The sequence below is a fragment of the Euprymna scolopes genome, chromosome 10 (assembly GCF_053919585.1).
Source record: "Euprymna scolopes isolate OS-2025 chromosome 10, ASM5391958v1, whole genome shotgun sequence".
In the NCBI taxonomy this organism is placed as follows: domain Eukaryota; kingdom Metazoa; phylum Mollusca; class Cephalopoda; order Sepiida; family Sepiolidae; genus Euprymna; species Euprymna scolopes.
The window spans coordinates 8160168-8177387 of record NC_136491.1 but is presented as its reverse complement, the minus strand read 5'-3'; the positions used below and the strand labels follow the sequence as shown (position 1 = coordinate 8177387).

General features: G+C 29.8%; 1 protein-coding gene across 1 annotated transcript in view; it reads right to left on the bottom strand.

Annotated features, from left to right (window-relative positions):
- The window catches only part of LOC145285798 (cell division cycle protein 27 homolog), a 154458-nt gene that overhangs the window by 51134 nt on the left and 86104 nt on the right, over positions 1 to 17220 (bottom strand). Inside the window, exons 7-12 of the mRNA XM_080134175.1 lie at positions 15983 to 16164; positions 15352 to 15478; positions 12109 to 12227; positions 8142 to 8208; positions 7181 to 7379; positions 133 to 305 (exon numbers count right to left, since the gene is read on the bottom strand). Of these exons, the coding sequence (XP_079990301.1) occupies positions 133 to 305; positions 7181 to 7379; positions 8142 to 8208; positions 12109 to 12227; positions 15352 to 15478; positions 15983 to 16164 (867 nt within the window). The remainder of the gene's footprint in view (positions 1 to 132; positions 306 to 7180; positions 7380 to 8141; positions 8209 to 12108; positions 12228 to 15351; positions 15479 to 15982; positions 16165 to 17220) is intronic.

Sequence of the window (17220 nt, the reverse complement as noted above, 5' to 3'; positions counted from 1 at the left end):
GCATATGCACAGAATTATCCCATTTTTTTAAATTAAAACGATTTTAAATGGTCTGTAATAACCAATATTACACGTAATCTAAGATTTCTTTGAATTTTGTTGTGAATACATGATCCGACTAACAATACTTACTTGTAAATAATTATTCAATTCAAAATGAGCACGAGCCACCTGAGAGAGAACCCATCCTGTCTGATATTGATGTGGAGGTAACTCATTGAGCAGTTCAATGGCACGTTTGCACTCATATTGACTGAGTGCTTGGAATGCCCGACCCATACTTTGGAGAAGTTTCAAAATTCCAGCTGCAATAAAGTAGACAAAAATCATAAAAAGGTCTTTTATAACAAAAAGACAAAAGTAAAACATTAAAAAGTTTCATCAAAAAATGTCAGTATGAAATAACTTATAGAAGGTGATTAGGTTCAAATAAAATTCCCCTCCCCCTTTTTTTTTTTTTTTTTTTAACTAAAGAACCTCGGTGCATGCTCACAGCATCTTTACAGTATGTGCTGCAGATGCGTGTGCATTTTAATTGAATACAAAATAAATTTTTAAAAATGCATCTGAAGTAAACACACTATTACGTAATTACATGTCAAAATAAGTAAAAAAAAAAAAAAAAAAATTATAAAAAATGATTGGATAGAAAAATAATTACAAAAAAAATAAAATTCATCCAATAATGCAGTTTTAGAAGTTTAGTCTAACCCATTAAAAAAAATGACTTATTTCGCTTGTCTTTAACTTTTGCCATTTCAAATTAGAAAATGGCAGATCGATAGTAATGTTTTTCTAGAAGAAATACTTCTCGCAGATTTTCTACTTAGTTTTTGGAATTTTTATTAATTTTGACATGACAATTATCTAACAGTGTTTTTAATTAAAATACATTTTTATTATTTTTATAAGTATAATGCACAAGCACCATACTTCATTATTAGTCGTGTGTAAGTGACTCTATAAGTCACTTCGTCGGTCTTTTCGTCGGGCACTTTTGTGCTTGGCCTTTTTGGTTAAGATCAAAGGTCTGTTGTTAATAGATGCTGTCCTTAGCTTTTTAAGATTTTCTTGGCCTTTTGGCCAAGATCAAAATCTGTTCTTACTACATGCTGTACTTATGTTTGTAACTTTAATTTAATTAAAAATGATCACCCACTTTACAACCAGTCAGTCTCAAAGCTATTCAAGTCATTTTCCAGATCATTCAAGTTGTTTTTGAAGGATTTCAGTTATTTTTTAAGGATTCAAGGCATTCTTAAGGTCATTCAATTCATCCTTAAGTCATTCTAAGTCATTTACTTTTTATTTATTTAAGTCATTTCAGCCCATTTTTAGGTCATTTTAGTTTATCTTTAAGAATTTCATGTCAATCTTACATTCACGCATTCATTCATTACATGAGAGCACGCGACTAATGCCTATCGGCCTTGTTTTTTTTGTTTTAAGTCTAAAATTTTCTGTTCAAAGAGAGAAACATTACTACTCAATTGGCATTGAAACTTCACTGAATAGTTGCTTGTGTAACTACGCAACACTTACATTCAACATGAACACAAGTTTTGTTTGGGAATTGAACATTGTTTCTTGTGACCATTTTTTTCAGATTACAAAATTTAAGAGTCAATTCGATGGGGGATTCCATTGCAAATCATTCACATTCTAAAAATCCTACTGCAAAATAAATGAAGATGTGAAATCCAAAAGAATTTGGCAATGGAAGATTTTTTTAGAATCAATAGACTTTCCAAAACAGATAGAGTTTTGCTTTGCTTTTTATATTTTAAACAAGCATCTTTATTAAATAAGATTTTAATAGGATTTAATAATGTTATTAAATAGGATTTCAAACAACAAGCATCTTTATTAAATAGAATTTAGAAAATGAATTCATTTAAGTGAAGCATACTTCATTATTAAAAAATTATTATTGCACAAAAATTTTATTAACATAGCTCTTAGGTTAAAAAAAGTTGTACACCAAAATTTACAAATTCTTCAAGTATTTTTCTTTTTAAAAAAGTAAAATTAAATTTGATCGGTAAATGATTTCTAGCCTGTATTATTACTGTCTGTTGAATTATACCCCTTGGCCATTTACTTTAATGTAACCAGAAAATGTCAGAAGAGACATTTTCGTATTATTAGGATTCTCCAGACTACTGTTCTCATCTTGAGTGTCAGTTTCATGTTTTAGTCGATGTAACCTCCAACCTTCTTCAGGTGTATCTCGTCTAACTCTGGGATTTTTATCGAACTCTGGAATTTGGACATAATTTCAAACAGAACCCTTTATTTACTTCATGGGGGGTAGCATACTCTTGTTCTGTCAGCCATGATTAGATAGAGGTCCTAAGTAATTTGCAATTGTATATTTTTTTTTTACATTGACCGAAACATTTTGAAAATGATACGCAAGATGAGAACACTAGCTCGATGAATCCAAATAATACAACTAATCTTCATCTCAAAAATTCAAAAACGTAAGAGACATTTTGTCATTAAAATGTTTTTTCTTGTTTATATAAAAAAATATTTTATGAATTTGCATAATTTTTGCTATACTGTCTTTTTTAAACAAACAGAAGTACATAATAAATTTGTGCCATTTTGTTTTACTTGTTATTAGCAGTTTTCAAATATTGAGGTAAGATTGAATATGCGACAAAAGTATAAATTACAATTTCATAGAAATATGTTGAAACTATTCTTCATTGAAAAGACTGAATAAGCAGATGTTTTTTTCTTTCATTTTTAAATTTGGGTAAATCTTAATTTTGTTGGATTTTATCAACAAAAATTGATCTTCTGCTAAAGATTCAGCTTATGAATGGAATATCCAAATTTTATGATGCTTTTCAGCCGCCTTTTTTTTAGGAAAGGGTTTTATAATAAACTGGATGTCAACGATAAAAACAAAAAAACTTCCGGCATGCAGAAAGATTTTAGAAAAGAAAAAATTTGTGCCTCACGTTTTTGCAGACAATCACGATAAGCATGCAAGAAGGCGGCGGACAATTGTTTTACATTTTCTAAACATTTCTTTTCGAAAATTAAAGGTTGTGGAGTAGAAAATTAAAGAAAATTATAAAACTAAAATGCAACAAGTTTTCAAATATTTACAGTTTCGTTTTGTTTTCTTTCTTAAAAAACGTCTAAAATAAATCAGGTTCAGTCTTCATTGTAAACTTTCGGAGCACATGAATTTAGATATAACAGTCAAGGTTTTAACTTTTTGTTTGTTTAACCAGCATATCAACCTTTTTGGGGTCATTTAATGCTGTATACAAGATTTAAATTTGATACTTTTAGAGTCGATTTTCGTTGGGTATATATTCAGGCAATGTTTTGGTATAGTTTTTTATTTGATGGTTTTTATATTTTATGGTAAAGATTTGCTCTTTTTAAGAAATTTAGAATGGTTTTAGGGTTTTCTTTTTCAAAGAGTTCTTTTAAGTTTGTGGCCTTGTAGTAGTGGTGACGAATTTGTGTGAGGTCATAACAGTCAAGTAAAAAGTGTTTCACCATATAAGGTTTGTGACATGGTATACATTTGGGAGGTTCTTCACTTTTTAGTATATGGGAGTGAGTTATGTATACGTCCTATCCGGATACATAAAACTACTTCTGGTATATAGATTTTTTTTTTTTTTTTTTTTAGTATAATGGTAGGTCTTAACTTTTGCAAAAAAAAAAAAAAAAAATAGTATGTTACAATAGTATTCCATTTAATAAAGTAGATTTTTATTTGTTTTATTTGGGAAGAGGGTTATTGGGGGGGGGGGGGGGCTATGGGGGGGGGTATGGGGGGGGGGGGTATTTAAAAAATAATTTCAGTTAACTTTTGATGTTATATGCTTAAAAGATAAACTTTAAATTTTCATTTTAACTTCAAAAACCAACATTTAAAGAGGAAAATAAAGTGTACATAAATCAAAAATACAATATAACCATATTTGGTTGATTTAAACCAGATTTCAATTTTCATGATTATTCACTTGAAAAAAAAATTCAATGATGAAATATTTTACGTTATAAGAATTTAGAATTCTCTCCAACATAAGATCTTATTTTATGAACTGATTAATGGTTTTAACTTATTTAGATTGCAAAACTTTAATATTTCTGTTAACTAGTTTCTTTTTTTTAAATAAAATAATTACATAGATTTTTTACTAGAATATCAAATACAGCTAAATCAAATTCAGTAAAAATCATTTAATCAATTTTGCTATGGAAAATGAAAAAAAAAAAAAAAAATCAATTTATTTTCCTGTATCAGCAGCTCAATACAATAATTGAGGAGGACAAAACAAAAGTGCTTGTCTAGAATTCCCCGATATTAAAAACCTAAAATAAAGGAAAGATCTAAAGAAGAAAAAAAACTTTGAATAAGAAAGCGTCACGTAAATTGATCAAGCAATTTTATTTTTAGAAAAGAAAGTTAAAATTTATGGCTAACTAAGCAGCTACTGTCTCGTGACATTACAACGCCATTTTTAAAACATCTCCAGAAACAAGGTAGATAACTCAACATAATTCAAACATGCAAGATTTATTTTTAATGCCTATGAATTATGATTAATCACTTTTTTTATTTATTAAAAAAAAAAAAAAACTTAGTCAATTTATGATTTTTGGAATATGGTATTTTACTTTTCATCACAAGTACTTACATCATAGTTATCTTTTTTTAATATAGAGAAAAATCACCAAACCCCGTTTTTTTGTTGTTTTTTTTTTCAACTTTAAGGGATAAAAGTTGAATCTATATTTTTAATAACATTGTGATTAATTGATTTTAGATTTGATGGATTTTGTTGATTTGAAATTATTTTCCTTTTCAGAAGAGAGTAAAACATTCTTTTCAGATACATAAAATACTAATAAGCTGCTTAATGTCTCTCTTAGATTAAAAAAAGTTTAACTATATTTTCTGGACATGCTCTTTTACTGAAGAAATGCACTTTATTATGAGTCAATTCTAGCATCATAGATTTATTTAAGTTTGTAAAATAACTGCTATATTTTAAGCATCTACTACAAACAATGACAAACATGAAACAAGTTGAAAAGAAAGTTTACTTTGAAATTAAAGTGTGATAAGTAGAAAGTTAAAGCCTACTTACATCTTCCTGTATGTCCAGAGAAGATGCCAGATAAAAAGAAAGTCGTTCAAAGATAAAAACTCATCAAAAAGAGCAAAAAAAAATGAGATATCAAGAGTTTAGGCAAGCCAAATATTAACAGATTAGCAAAAGTAGAGAAAAAAAAAGAGGATTCAATTGTATTAGTTTTATTAAAATGCTTTGAAAACAGGAAATTCTTCATACAAATAGATTTATAAGAAATAAATTCAAATAGGATAAAAAAAAAAACATCCATTTTTACAAACACATTTTATCCAGTTGATAAGCAGAGCATAATTCCCGTCTTAATATTTTCTTTTTTTCTTTTAATTTCAGATTTTTTCATGTTTTAAAAAATAATTCACCCAAGAATCATGGGGCCAAACGCCAAATATAATTCTGAACTTTTATCATTGTATATTCAATAATAAAATAGCAAACAAGAATTTTAGATTTTTTTGAAAATTTTGATTTAAAAAAAAAAAAAAAAAAAAAAAAAAAAAAAAATTATATTCAAAATTTTATAGAAAATCTTTTCAAACTAGAAAAACATTTTGCAAAAAGTAATTTTCTTGTGAACTTTTACAAGAAATTTGGAAAAATGTTAAATAAAGCATAAAAAAATATTGGATTTATTTTGTTCAAGATTGAGACAAAAACTATTAAAATATCTGCTAGACTTTTTCTCTTGTGTTCATCATTAGTTTCATATGAAAAATATAATTTAGTTTTTTTTTTCCTTTAGAAATAGAATTGTAATATTGTGAGACCCCTATCCTTAGGGGCACTCAATACTTAACATGACTCTTCTTAAAAGGCTTCCTATGCCTATAATAGATTCCAAATGGTTATGCATAACATTGCTTTTGATGGTTATGTGTTACATAGCTATCAATTTCGCTGAGGGATTTACTTGTAACGTGGCAATATACCACAAATGAAAAAAGACGTGATAATCTGCACTTGGTATTTTTCAACAGTTAATCGGCTCGTCATTTCTCCAGCGAGTCAGAACACAAATGAGACCAACAAAATGATTTTACATTGGTTAACTTTCATTGCTTACTTTCACATTCATTTCTCCATGTACAATACGCTCCGTAATGGAGTGTGTTGATCAGAGAATAAAGCATAGAACATTCTTGCTTTTTTTAAATAAACTTTACTGTCATTTTCTGATCAAATCACCATAGTTATCAATATCTGTTTTTATTTTTGCACATTCCTTTCTGAACAACTGAAAAACGTTTGAAACTCAATCAGGAAAGTGTTTACACTTACTTCGAGACCATTAAATCTCTAATTCACTGGATTAAATGAAGATAACCGACTTGTAGCCTCAGTCAAAAAATAATGCGGCTCATAAATAACTGGATATTTAACTTTTCTCCTTCAACTCTCATAAGTGAGCAGATTTCAGACATTAAATGATCTCTATTTTTAACCAAAAAAAATACAGATATTTCATTCGCTCACCTTTTTTCTTATAGTGAATTTGCATATTGCTGTCTAATAACCAGTTGTTCCATTTCTCATTAAATCAGAGTTCGAGCCAGGTTCAAGATCTTCATGTCCACCACAACAGGGAAGTGGCAGTGTGGCTAAGTGATTAACAACACAGGGAACCTGATAAGTGTGCCAAGTTTGAATCCAGTTTGTTTCACAGAAACACTTTCACTTAGGAATGTTAACAACCTTCATGTGATCCCTTCCGTCTTTATAGAAAGGATTTTAAGAGCAACGCATGTCAAACAATTATCTTGATACTTTAACTACAAACTTTTCTAAATCACAAAGTGTCAAAACAGACTTTAATTTCAGTTGCAACCAAACCTTACAGACAACACATTTCAATCACTGACCTATATCTTGTGTAACCTATTATCTTGTCCAGCTTTATTATCCTTAGAATAATTTTAAAATGTTTACACAAGATAACTTTGGAGCAGAAATGTCAATTTAAAAACATTTTTACATAACTTCCATTAAATATTGCTACTAAATGAGATGTAAAATAAAAATGAAATCCAAGATGTATTAAAGACACTTACCTAATGACTGTTGCCTCATATGAGCTAACTGTGTATAATTTGGCCCCTCATACCCACACGACTGTTTACAATCAAGAATATTCTCGCCTTTATTGATTTCATTTAATTCTTGTTGTGATTTGCTCAGTTTGCTTTTAGACTTCTTTGTGCCAGACTTTGGACTTGTAAAGCGTGACTTACTCTGACTTTTGTTATTTTCCTGAAATACAAAAATAATCACTTGTGCATTCACCCTTTTAAAGACAACTTTTAAAATTCAACCTCATCATATAAAAATTTTAAATGGTACTCAACCACAATTATCCAGATAAAAAAAAATCTATGTATTCGTGACCGAAAGAAAATGTCTTACACAGAATCACATAAATTTATCAAGTAGTTTTATTTTTAAGAAAATGAAAGTTTATGATTAAACTACAAACGTTCTCGCAATGCCATCTTGAAAAGTCTGAAGAAACAAGAGATAATTCCAATTCAAACTTGTGAGAATTTAGAAAGACATTCTTAACATGGGGAGGAGTGGGAGTATTGGGAAAAATAAAACTCAAATTCACTTAAAAATGATTTTCTTTATAAAAAATAAAATTACTTTATGATTTTTCGGTATATGACATCATCTTTCCATCACAGGTACATACATCATACAGATGTTTATTTTTTAAGAGGGAGATAGTTCTGAACCAACACTCTAAAAACAAATACAAGATAGGTTTAGCATTTTTTTTTTATATATTTATATTAAATTTGAAATGGGTGGTAATATGTTCTTTTCAAATCTAACGCACGTTAAAAATATTGAAATCAGATAAATATTTTTTAACATACACATAATTTTAAAATATAGGCAGGGAGATACTTGGAAAAAAAAGTTTCTTAAATTCATAATTAAAATTATGATACAGAAATTGAGCAAGCGAATCCTAAAAGACCACATTAATTTTAAGATGTTTTTTCAACTCACCTTAACAGAACTAGAATTGCCAAAAAGTCTTTGGCTTCGTCGTACATTTGTTACATTTGTTTGCAGTCTGAAAAAAAAAAAGTGTTACAATGTAGAAATGCACATTAATGAAAAGTGCATAAAAGAGTAAGATATCTGATTTGCATTATTTGAACCACTGTTTTCATCTCAAGTGTTATTTGCACAATGTTTGGGTTGACCTACTTCAGGTGTATCTTGTCAAACTAGGGAACCTTTCTGTTGAACTCAGGAATTTACACAGAATTTCAAATGGAATGGAAGTAGGTTCTTGTTCTGTCAGCCATAATCAGACAAAAGTCTTAAGTAATTTGCAATTAATAAAAAAAATGATTGAATAGAAAAATAATTACAAAATAAATAAAATTCATCCAATAATACAGTTTTAGAAGTTTAGTTTAATCCTTATAAAAAACTGACTTATCTCCCTTGTCTAACTTTTGCCATTTCAAATTAGAAAATGGCAGATCGATAGTAATGTTTTTTAAGAAGAAATACTTCTAGCAGATTTTCTACTCAGTTTTTAGAATTTTTACTAATTTTGACATGACAATTATCTAACAGTGTTTTTAATTAAAATACATTTTTATCATTTTTTATGCACAATCACCATACTTCATTATTTTTTAAGTCCACAATTTTCTGTTCAAAGCGAAAGACAACATTACTCAATTGACATTAAAATCTCACTGAAAAATTGTTAGTGTAATTAGTAGGGCTAGGACAATAGAATATTCTTTTTATCATTTTGACTCTCGAGTGTGTATCCGTTGATATCTTATATGCTTTTATATAGAGTGGTGTGGTTCTCAGTTGATTAATTGTGTCGGTTGGTTGGTTGGTTGGTTGGTTGGTTTTGTTTTACGGCATATCAACCCTTTTCAGGTTATTTAATGCTGAATCCAAATATTTTGAAGAAAAATTTTTTAATAGAATGTTTTCAAGTCAGTTTCTATTTAACCTATAGTTGAGACCCTAACAGGTACTACCACTCCGGGTCAGAGTAGACCTGGAAGCAATGGTAATTAAAGGGTGGCTTCACACTCCCCAAAGCTCGCAAGCTGGGGCCTCACCACTGGATATAGTTTAAGGTCATATCCAGGACCATGATTAACTGTGTCAGATATATACTGGAGTCAAAGCAATAAGTATAGTCTTGTCATAGCCCTAGTAATTATACAACAATGACATTCAACATGAACACAAGTTCTGTTTGGGAATTGAACGAGTTTTATTAACCATTTTCTCAGATTAAGAATTTAAGAGTCAACTCACACTGAAGATTTTTGTCTTCAACTTATTTGTGCCTAAACCTAAACAGATTCTATGAACAAAGCTTCTTTTTTAGAATTGCTCACCTGTGGAACTTTTCTGTTTACCTGCTTTCCAGCTGACTACAATATAGCCGTTTTCAAGTTTAATGCAAACAAATTTTTGATGAGCCGTTTCCCTTAATCCAATTTACCAAATTTACACTTCTAACGATAACTATGATATTGTCCTTTTGACCACTGTACACCTTTTAATCCTTATCCTCAAGTGGCCTCTGGGCCTTGATAAATGATGATTCCTTCGGAAAAAAAAAAAAAAAAAGTGTCACAACTGAATTTTATTTAGTACATTATCTGCAATATTATGGGTCGTTGTGGAAGTAGTTTAAACAATCCAACTAATCCGAATCAATTGTCACCTGGAAAGCTTCAGAAATATTATCGGCTGCATAATACATGAGAGAAAAATATTATCTCTATATATAAAATGAACTACGAGCGTTATTTATTACTGATTCCCACTAAAAATTTATTGAATAAACAAACACTTCCCGAGTTACGATTTATTATTACAACGCAATGATATCGTGAAATTACTTGCGTTTCACTAAAAAAACAAAAACAAAATTAATGACCGTGCTCAACGTTCGATTAAGATTAGGTTGTTATGTTTTGCATTTTGTTTTTTACCGTAAGACGCACACTGCGAGACTACTCCGTTTTTACTTCCGGTTTTGACGACTCCAACCGAGGAATCTAACTACGAGCTTCAATTATTAGTGCTTTTAACTACACATTTTTTTTATGAAACAAACATTCCATTTTTTACAAATTACTATTACAACGCTACGATATCGTGAAATTACTTGCATTACACTTGAAACTCAACAAAATAAACATAAACTGCGTGACTACTCGGTTTTTAGTTCCGGTTTGGACTACTCTAATCAAGGAATCTAACTATGAGCATTTTATTATTTACATTTATTTACATATTTCTATCGGGAAATTACTTGCATTCCAATTGAAAAACAAAAACACAATAAACAACCCAATAAAGATCCGAAAACTAGGATTGCTTTTTCTTTACTAAAGAAATCTGCGCGTGTTTAAATTAACATTTATGAATGCTTCTTCTTCATTAACGAAATTACATTTGCTATATATTTAGTTCAAACATACAAATGATATTGCTTACGTTACGTTCAGGAGAGTCAGTTCAAACTAAAACACTGACACTGTTTTATATAGTTTTAAATTATTTACCCAAAGTTAACACATTCGCCAGAGTCCGCCACGATTTGTCTTCTCCAAATACATACATAAACACTGTGTTCTTCAAGATGATTAAACATTTTACATTAAATAAAAACACTAACAAATCAGGACCATTACGTACTGCAAGACTACCACTTTCTACATTTTCGCCTTTTTTCCCTTTTTGGGAGTCCATTGCTGTACTAAGACGATAAGAACCATGCATTTTCTCTTTTTATTAGACTTTTCCGTTACACCAAATTGAGCTACAACAACGTGTGGCAGAGTACAGCTAGTTGCTTAATAAGATTGATTCACCTGCTGTGAAATATTCATGTTGTTAACTCAAGTTTGAAAAGATTGTTTTTATTACTAATTAAGATGACAATTTTTGAAAAATGCACTCATTGTTTTTTAACCTTTTAAACAAAATTTAACATGAAAATAAAGATTTGATGAGGATTTTTTTTATTTATTCAATGTTTTTCAAAAACTTTATCACAGAAAATAGAAAAATTTATTTTCCGAATATCTATAAATATGAATTTGACTTTTTCTATATTAAATCAATAAAAGATAATTGGAAAATTTTATAGTTAAACCCATGTGAAAAGCAAATGATATATTCTAGATTTTTACGTGATATTCATCTCATGTTTTGAAATAAAACTTTAGAATTTTGCACAAAACAAATCTAGATCTGACCAAATGATTTAACTGAATATTAAATTTCTTACAAAAATTTTAAAATGTGACATGACCACAAAAATCTCAGCTATTGATTTTGATTGAATCATTTTTTATGCAATGCTTTCAGTACTTGTACAAAATCACTCCTCCCTAGGTAAAAACAAAGGAAAATCTGTATGATGTATGTACCCTTGATGGAAAGAAAATATACACCAAAAATCACAAATTGATAAAGTAGTTTTATTTTCATAACAAAAACCATTTTTAAGCAAATTTGAGTTTTGAAATGCTCCCCACTTCCTCATTAAGAATGGTATCCTAAAATCTCGATTTGACGTTATCTTCCTTGTTCCCTCAGACAGTTTTCGAGATAGTGTTGTAAGATCATCGCTAATAGTTTAGCCATGAAATGTTTTTCTTATTTAAAAATAAACATTTGATCAATTTATGGGATTTTTGTTCTATATTTTTTTTCTATCACGGGTGCATACACCATACAGATTTTTCATTTTTACATGGGGGAATTCTGGACAAGCACTATGCTTTCATTTTTTTTTTTTTTAACTGAACACGATGTTCTTTTTTCTAATCATAAAATTAGAAATAATTTTTTACATATTACTATTTTTACTCTTGAAAAATGGAAACTAAAATTGAAACGGATTTTCCAACTAAACTCGAGCAAAGAAAAAAACGAAAACATGCAACATGAAAAATGGGGTTGAACTTACCCTGATTGCTGGTTGGAAGTAGCCAATTCCCGTGTGTTTGTATTACCAGATTGGCTAAACACTGTTGGTTTTGGCATGGAGGGATTCTGGTTTTGATTTTGACTTCTGCGAGTGACAGGCTGAAATATAAACGAAAATTTATAGTCAAAACAGTTAAAAAATTTATTTTCCATAATTTGAGATGCCTCATACGACAGGAAATCCTGATTATTTACCAATAAACGAGTAGTGTTTCCTGTTGCTATATGTTCACAGACTTAAAATATTTCACGTTTCTGAATTTTTGAGATGAGGATTGGTTATTCGTATTATTTGGATTCATTCAACTACTGTTCTTATCTTGAGTGTGATTTTCAGAATGTTTTGGTCGATGTAACCTCCAACCTTCTCCAGGTGTATCTTGTCAAACTCATGAATTTGGATGGAATTTCAAATGGAACCCTTTATTTACTTAACAGGGGTAGCATGCTCTTATTCTGTCCAAGATAGAATCCTAGATTCTGTTCTGGATAGAGGTCCTCAGTAATTAAATGTATTTTTTCGGTCGCCCATACTAAGGATTGAACCTTCAACCTTTATGGGAATATCACTTTTACAATTGATTTTTCCAAGTACTCTAACCACTGCGCCATGGGTTCTTGCAAATACAAGTGCGAATTACTAAAAACCTCTCAGCAGTCATGGCTGAGAGTGAAGTAAATAAAAAGTTCTGTTTGAAATTCCCTTCAGATTCCCAGAATTCGACAGAAAAATTCCTGAGTTTAACAAGGTCAGAGGTTATATCGACTGAAATGTGAAAATGACAAGATGAGAACAGTAATATCTGATGACTTCAAATATTTTATAATTATCAATAGCTTCGCTTTAAAAGGCTAGTGATAACAGAACTAAATTAGTTTTGTATATTTTATTTAACAGGAATAAAAAGCTACATTGTTTTTTTTTGTTTTTTTTTACATAATTTATCATTTTTTTTTTTAATTATAGATTTTAATTTAAAACTAAAGATATTAAGCTCATGCATTTAGCTAAAAATTTGGAGAAAATATGAACGTTCAATTCTAAACAATTTGGTGGGGGGGGGGTAATTTTTAGAAATAAAAATTTTTTTTTTTAAATTCATTCAGCTTCACAGATTCAGCTATCTTTAACCATTTTCTGACAGTATTCCTCAAATACTAAGGGACAATAACAGAACCAATTTTTTTAAAAAGACTTCACAAAGTCACTAATAAAATAATTAAAATGGATTAGACACAAAGCTTTTTCAACAATAACCCTATGTCTGATTAAATGAATCGTATAAAAAAAAAAGGTTAAAGATAAAGAAAAATTTTTTTTTAAATCGACAGATTCGAATATTCTGCTGGAGATTGTGAATTTCTAAGCATCTTTAATGTAGAAAGCTGAAGAAAAGTTTCATTTGATCTAAATGTTTCCAAATAAATACAAAACAAGATTTTTGAAATTTTGTCACATTATCAAAAAGTTGAATAGAAATTTATTGCTCAGACGATCGAACCTTCTTTGTAGATTTTTTTTTTTAATTATTCATTCCAAACAAAGCACATTGCCACTGATTGTTTTACGGCATATCAACCCTTTTCGGGTTATTTAATGCCGAATCCAGAGATTTTGAAGAAAAATTTTTTAATAGAATATATTTGTTGTTTTCACATCGGTTTCTATTCAACCCATAGTTGGGACCCTAACAGGTACTACCACTCCAGGTCAGAGTGGACCTGGGAGCAATGGTAATTAAAGGGTGGCTCCACACTCCCCAAAGCCCAAAAGCTGGGGCCTCACCACTGGATATAGTTTAAGGTCATATCCAGGACCCCCATTGAGGGACTTTTACCCTCTGCAGGGGGGCAGTCGGCGTATTCTAATGCCCCACCAAGAGGGCCGCATGTTCATCGGATCACGTTTTATGGAATTACTTGTTACAACAAGCACACACGGATGCAACAATGTAACAAAGAATGCAAAAGCTATTAAATTGGAAATTCTTTCTTTGCATCATATCCAATAGGGAAAAACTAGTGGTGGGTGCAGCAACCAATGTGCCAACAATACTTCATGTATGGGCAAATGGTGGCTTTGTAGGGATATAAGATTCTGCCAGATGTAAGAAGTTTCTTATCCTGGTAGATGGAGCCTAACATCTTTACAGCAAACTTGGCAAAATCTTCAATATACTTATTCCATTTCATGTCGCCTAAGAATGTCGGATCTGGATATTTGAACATTGGACTCTTGGGAAGAATGTTATCGGCCATGACAATCCATAGTCGGAAGAGTTTCTTATAATTGTTAAAGGAGAGGAACTTCATCTGGGTAGCATTTTTTTTTTTTTTTTAAATAAAAAAAACTCCAGACAAGGCATGAAGCCACTTGATGTAAGGAGCTTAAAAAAAAAAAAAAAAAATTTTCAAGATCAAAAATTTGCCAGTTAGATGGAATAGATACTGACCCCCTATCCCAAAAGATAAAAACAGCAGTTCTTCCCTCTTTGTCAAAAACATTACTCATGGAACGCGAGAACTAAAGAACAAAATAAGGGAAGCGAGAGTCATGAGTTTGGCGAAAGTAAACCCAACATCCACTTTTTACTTTTCTTAAATTATAACGTGGGGTCGAGTTACTAAGAAATCCTTGAGATCTGAACGAGACATAAATGTCCGAGCATATTTTTTCCATTCTTCTACCTCACATTATTTATCCTTTCTTCATTTTTTTCAACTGAAAAACCAATGCGTTCCTCTAATCTATTCGTTTTAAAGATAAGTTGTTGGTGTTGTCATTTTTTTTGTTTTTAATGTGACCATCCATTTTTGGTTTTGTTACAAATTGGTTCTTAATGGTTTACTTGATTTTCTTTTAGTCTCTAACCTCAAACCTTTGCAAAGAAAGCATCAATTTTCATCCAACTGGAACAGAAGTTTTGTCCATTTGTTTGCCCTACCTGCACAAGTTAAAAGATTAAGAATCAAGACTAACAATTTAAACAGATTCAACTATATAACCAATATAAAAATATATGGTTTGACTACACAAGATTTAGTTTGTTTTTATTAAAAACAATATAGGTATCTAAAAGGGGAATTAGTACTAAAGTTAGTTTCAAAATGTTATAAAAAAAATAAAAAAAAAACTTTGAAACTTAATTTCTAAACAGTCATTATTGTCATCAATTCCATGAAAATATTTTTAATAATTGACAAAGTTAATGGTGTAGATTACCTTTGGTCCTCGGGGAGCACGAGGAACTTCAGATACAAGGTTCTCTGAAAGAGCAACAGGGGTTACTTGGGAAATGTATGGGACACCTTCCTGAGGACTTGGTGTTTCTAAAGGCAAAAATCCAAAACTGAAAAAATAAATTAGATTTATTCAGTTAACATAAGACACAAGTTTAACAACTTATACTTTTTACTTATAAATAATTAAGATGAACAAAATACATACAAAGGTTCGAGACTAAGCATGACCCGAAAATGTGAGAACAATTTCGAACAATGGGTTTGCTTTTGTAGTATATATATCTTGTGTATCTGCATAGAATTTTGATTATTTATCCATTGGGATAAGATCGTTTCTATTTTGTCAGCCATGATCAGATAGGAATCTAAATTCTTAATTATATTACTACTATTGCCTGTACTGAGGATTAAATCTTTAGCCTTTAGAAGATTGTCCTTTAAAATGAATTATTAGATATCACTTTATCCATTACGCCATAGATTCCTAACTGACAAACTGCATTTAAAGAAGGTCAGCAGTTACATCATCTCAAGACAAGATTATCATTCTAAATAATTCAAATAATCATTCCTCGTCAAAAATTCAAAAACAGAAACGTAATATTTCTTACCTTGGAGTCAAAGGGCTGAGATTAGGAAACGTTAAATTATTACGGTTGCCACCACTAAAATACTGACCCCGACTCGCACGTATAGACTGGCTCCCTTGGTGTAAAGAGCTGTCTGTACTGCTTGGTGGACTCAAGGCATCTGGCGTCATAGCTAGCTTCTCCGCTGATAAGGGTGTTTCAAACTAAAATTTAAAAAAAAAAAAAAAAAGATGAAAACATGAAAATGTCATATTCCAAAAATCATGTAAACTAATCATGTAGTTTTATTTTTAACTAAGAAAATCAAATTTTCTTAAAAAGCAAGAGGGAACTGTCTCGCATCGCCAACTTGAAAAAACTACGGCAGATAACCTCACAATCATCTAAACTTGCAAGATCAGCTTGGTAATGCTAATGATTCCATATTAATTACTTGAAATCATTTAAAAATTATTTTCTTTATAAAAAAAAATTTGATCAATTTTTGGAATATGACATTTTTCCCCCGTGATGGGTACATACATCATGAAAACTTTTCTGAATTTTTACTTTTTTTTTTTATTAGATTGAATGCACCAAATATTTAAAATTTAAGGTATGTTTTATTAAAAGGTTGGCATTTTTGTTCCTTTTAAAAAGGAACATTAAATTTCTTCAGCTTTTACAGAAAAAATATTGCTGTATAAGATTTGATGATAATGTGCTTTTAAGGTGAAATTTAGATATAAGTACCCAGGTGTATAATACTAAAGTATAATTGACAAGAGGATATGATTTTGAAATCAGCTAAATCCATAAGAAAAGTACAGTTGATTGGTTGGTTTATTGACATGACAAAGATTTGAAGTTTTAATTAGTGTTACTATTTGAGAGAGGGTAGAGGTCATCTATCATTTTTCGTAAATAAGTGTCAAGATTCTTCATTTATCTTATGCAGACAGTCCAATCAGAAGAGATAAAGGAAATGGAGTTTCAGTAATTATGTTAAAGAAAATACATTTTAAGTTAAAATCATTGTAGTCTCCTTCATAAATATACCTTCCTCCAGAGAAAAGTCTCAACAGAACATATCCAGACCTGACAATATAACTGGTCTCATTAAAAAAACAATAGTTTAAATTTTTAATAAAATTTTTAATTTTAAATAAAATAAAAGCATTAAAAAATAATTAAAACTTTAAAAAAAAATTTTAAATGGTCTCCATTAAACAAATGAATTTAAAAGAAAAATGTTTTAATTTTATATTAAAAAAAATGTG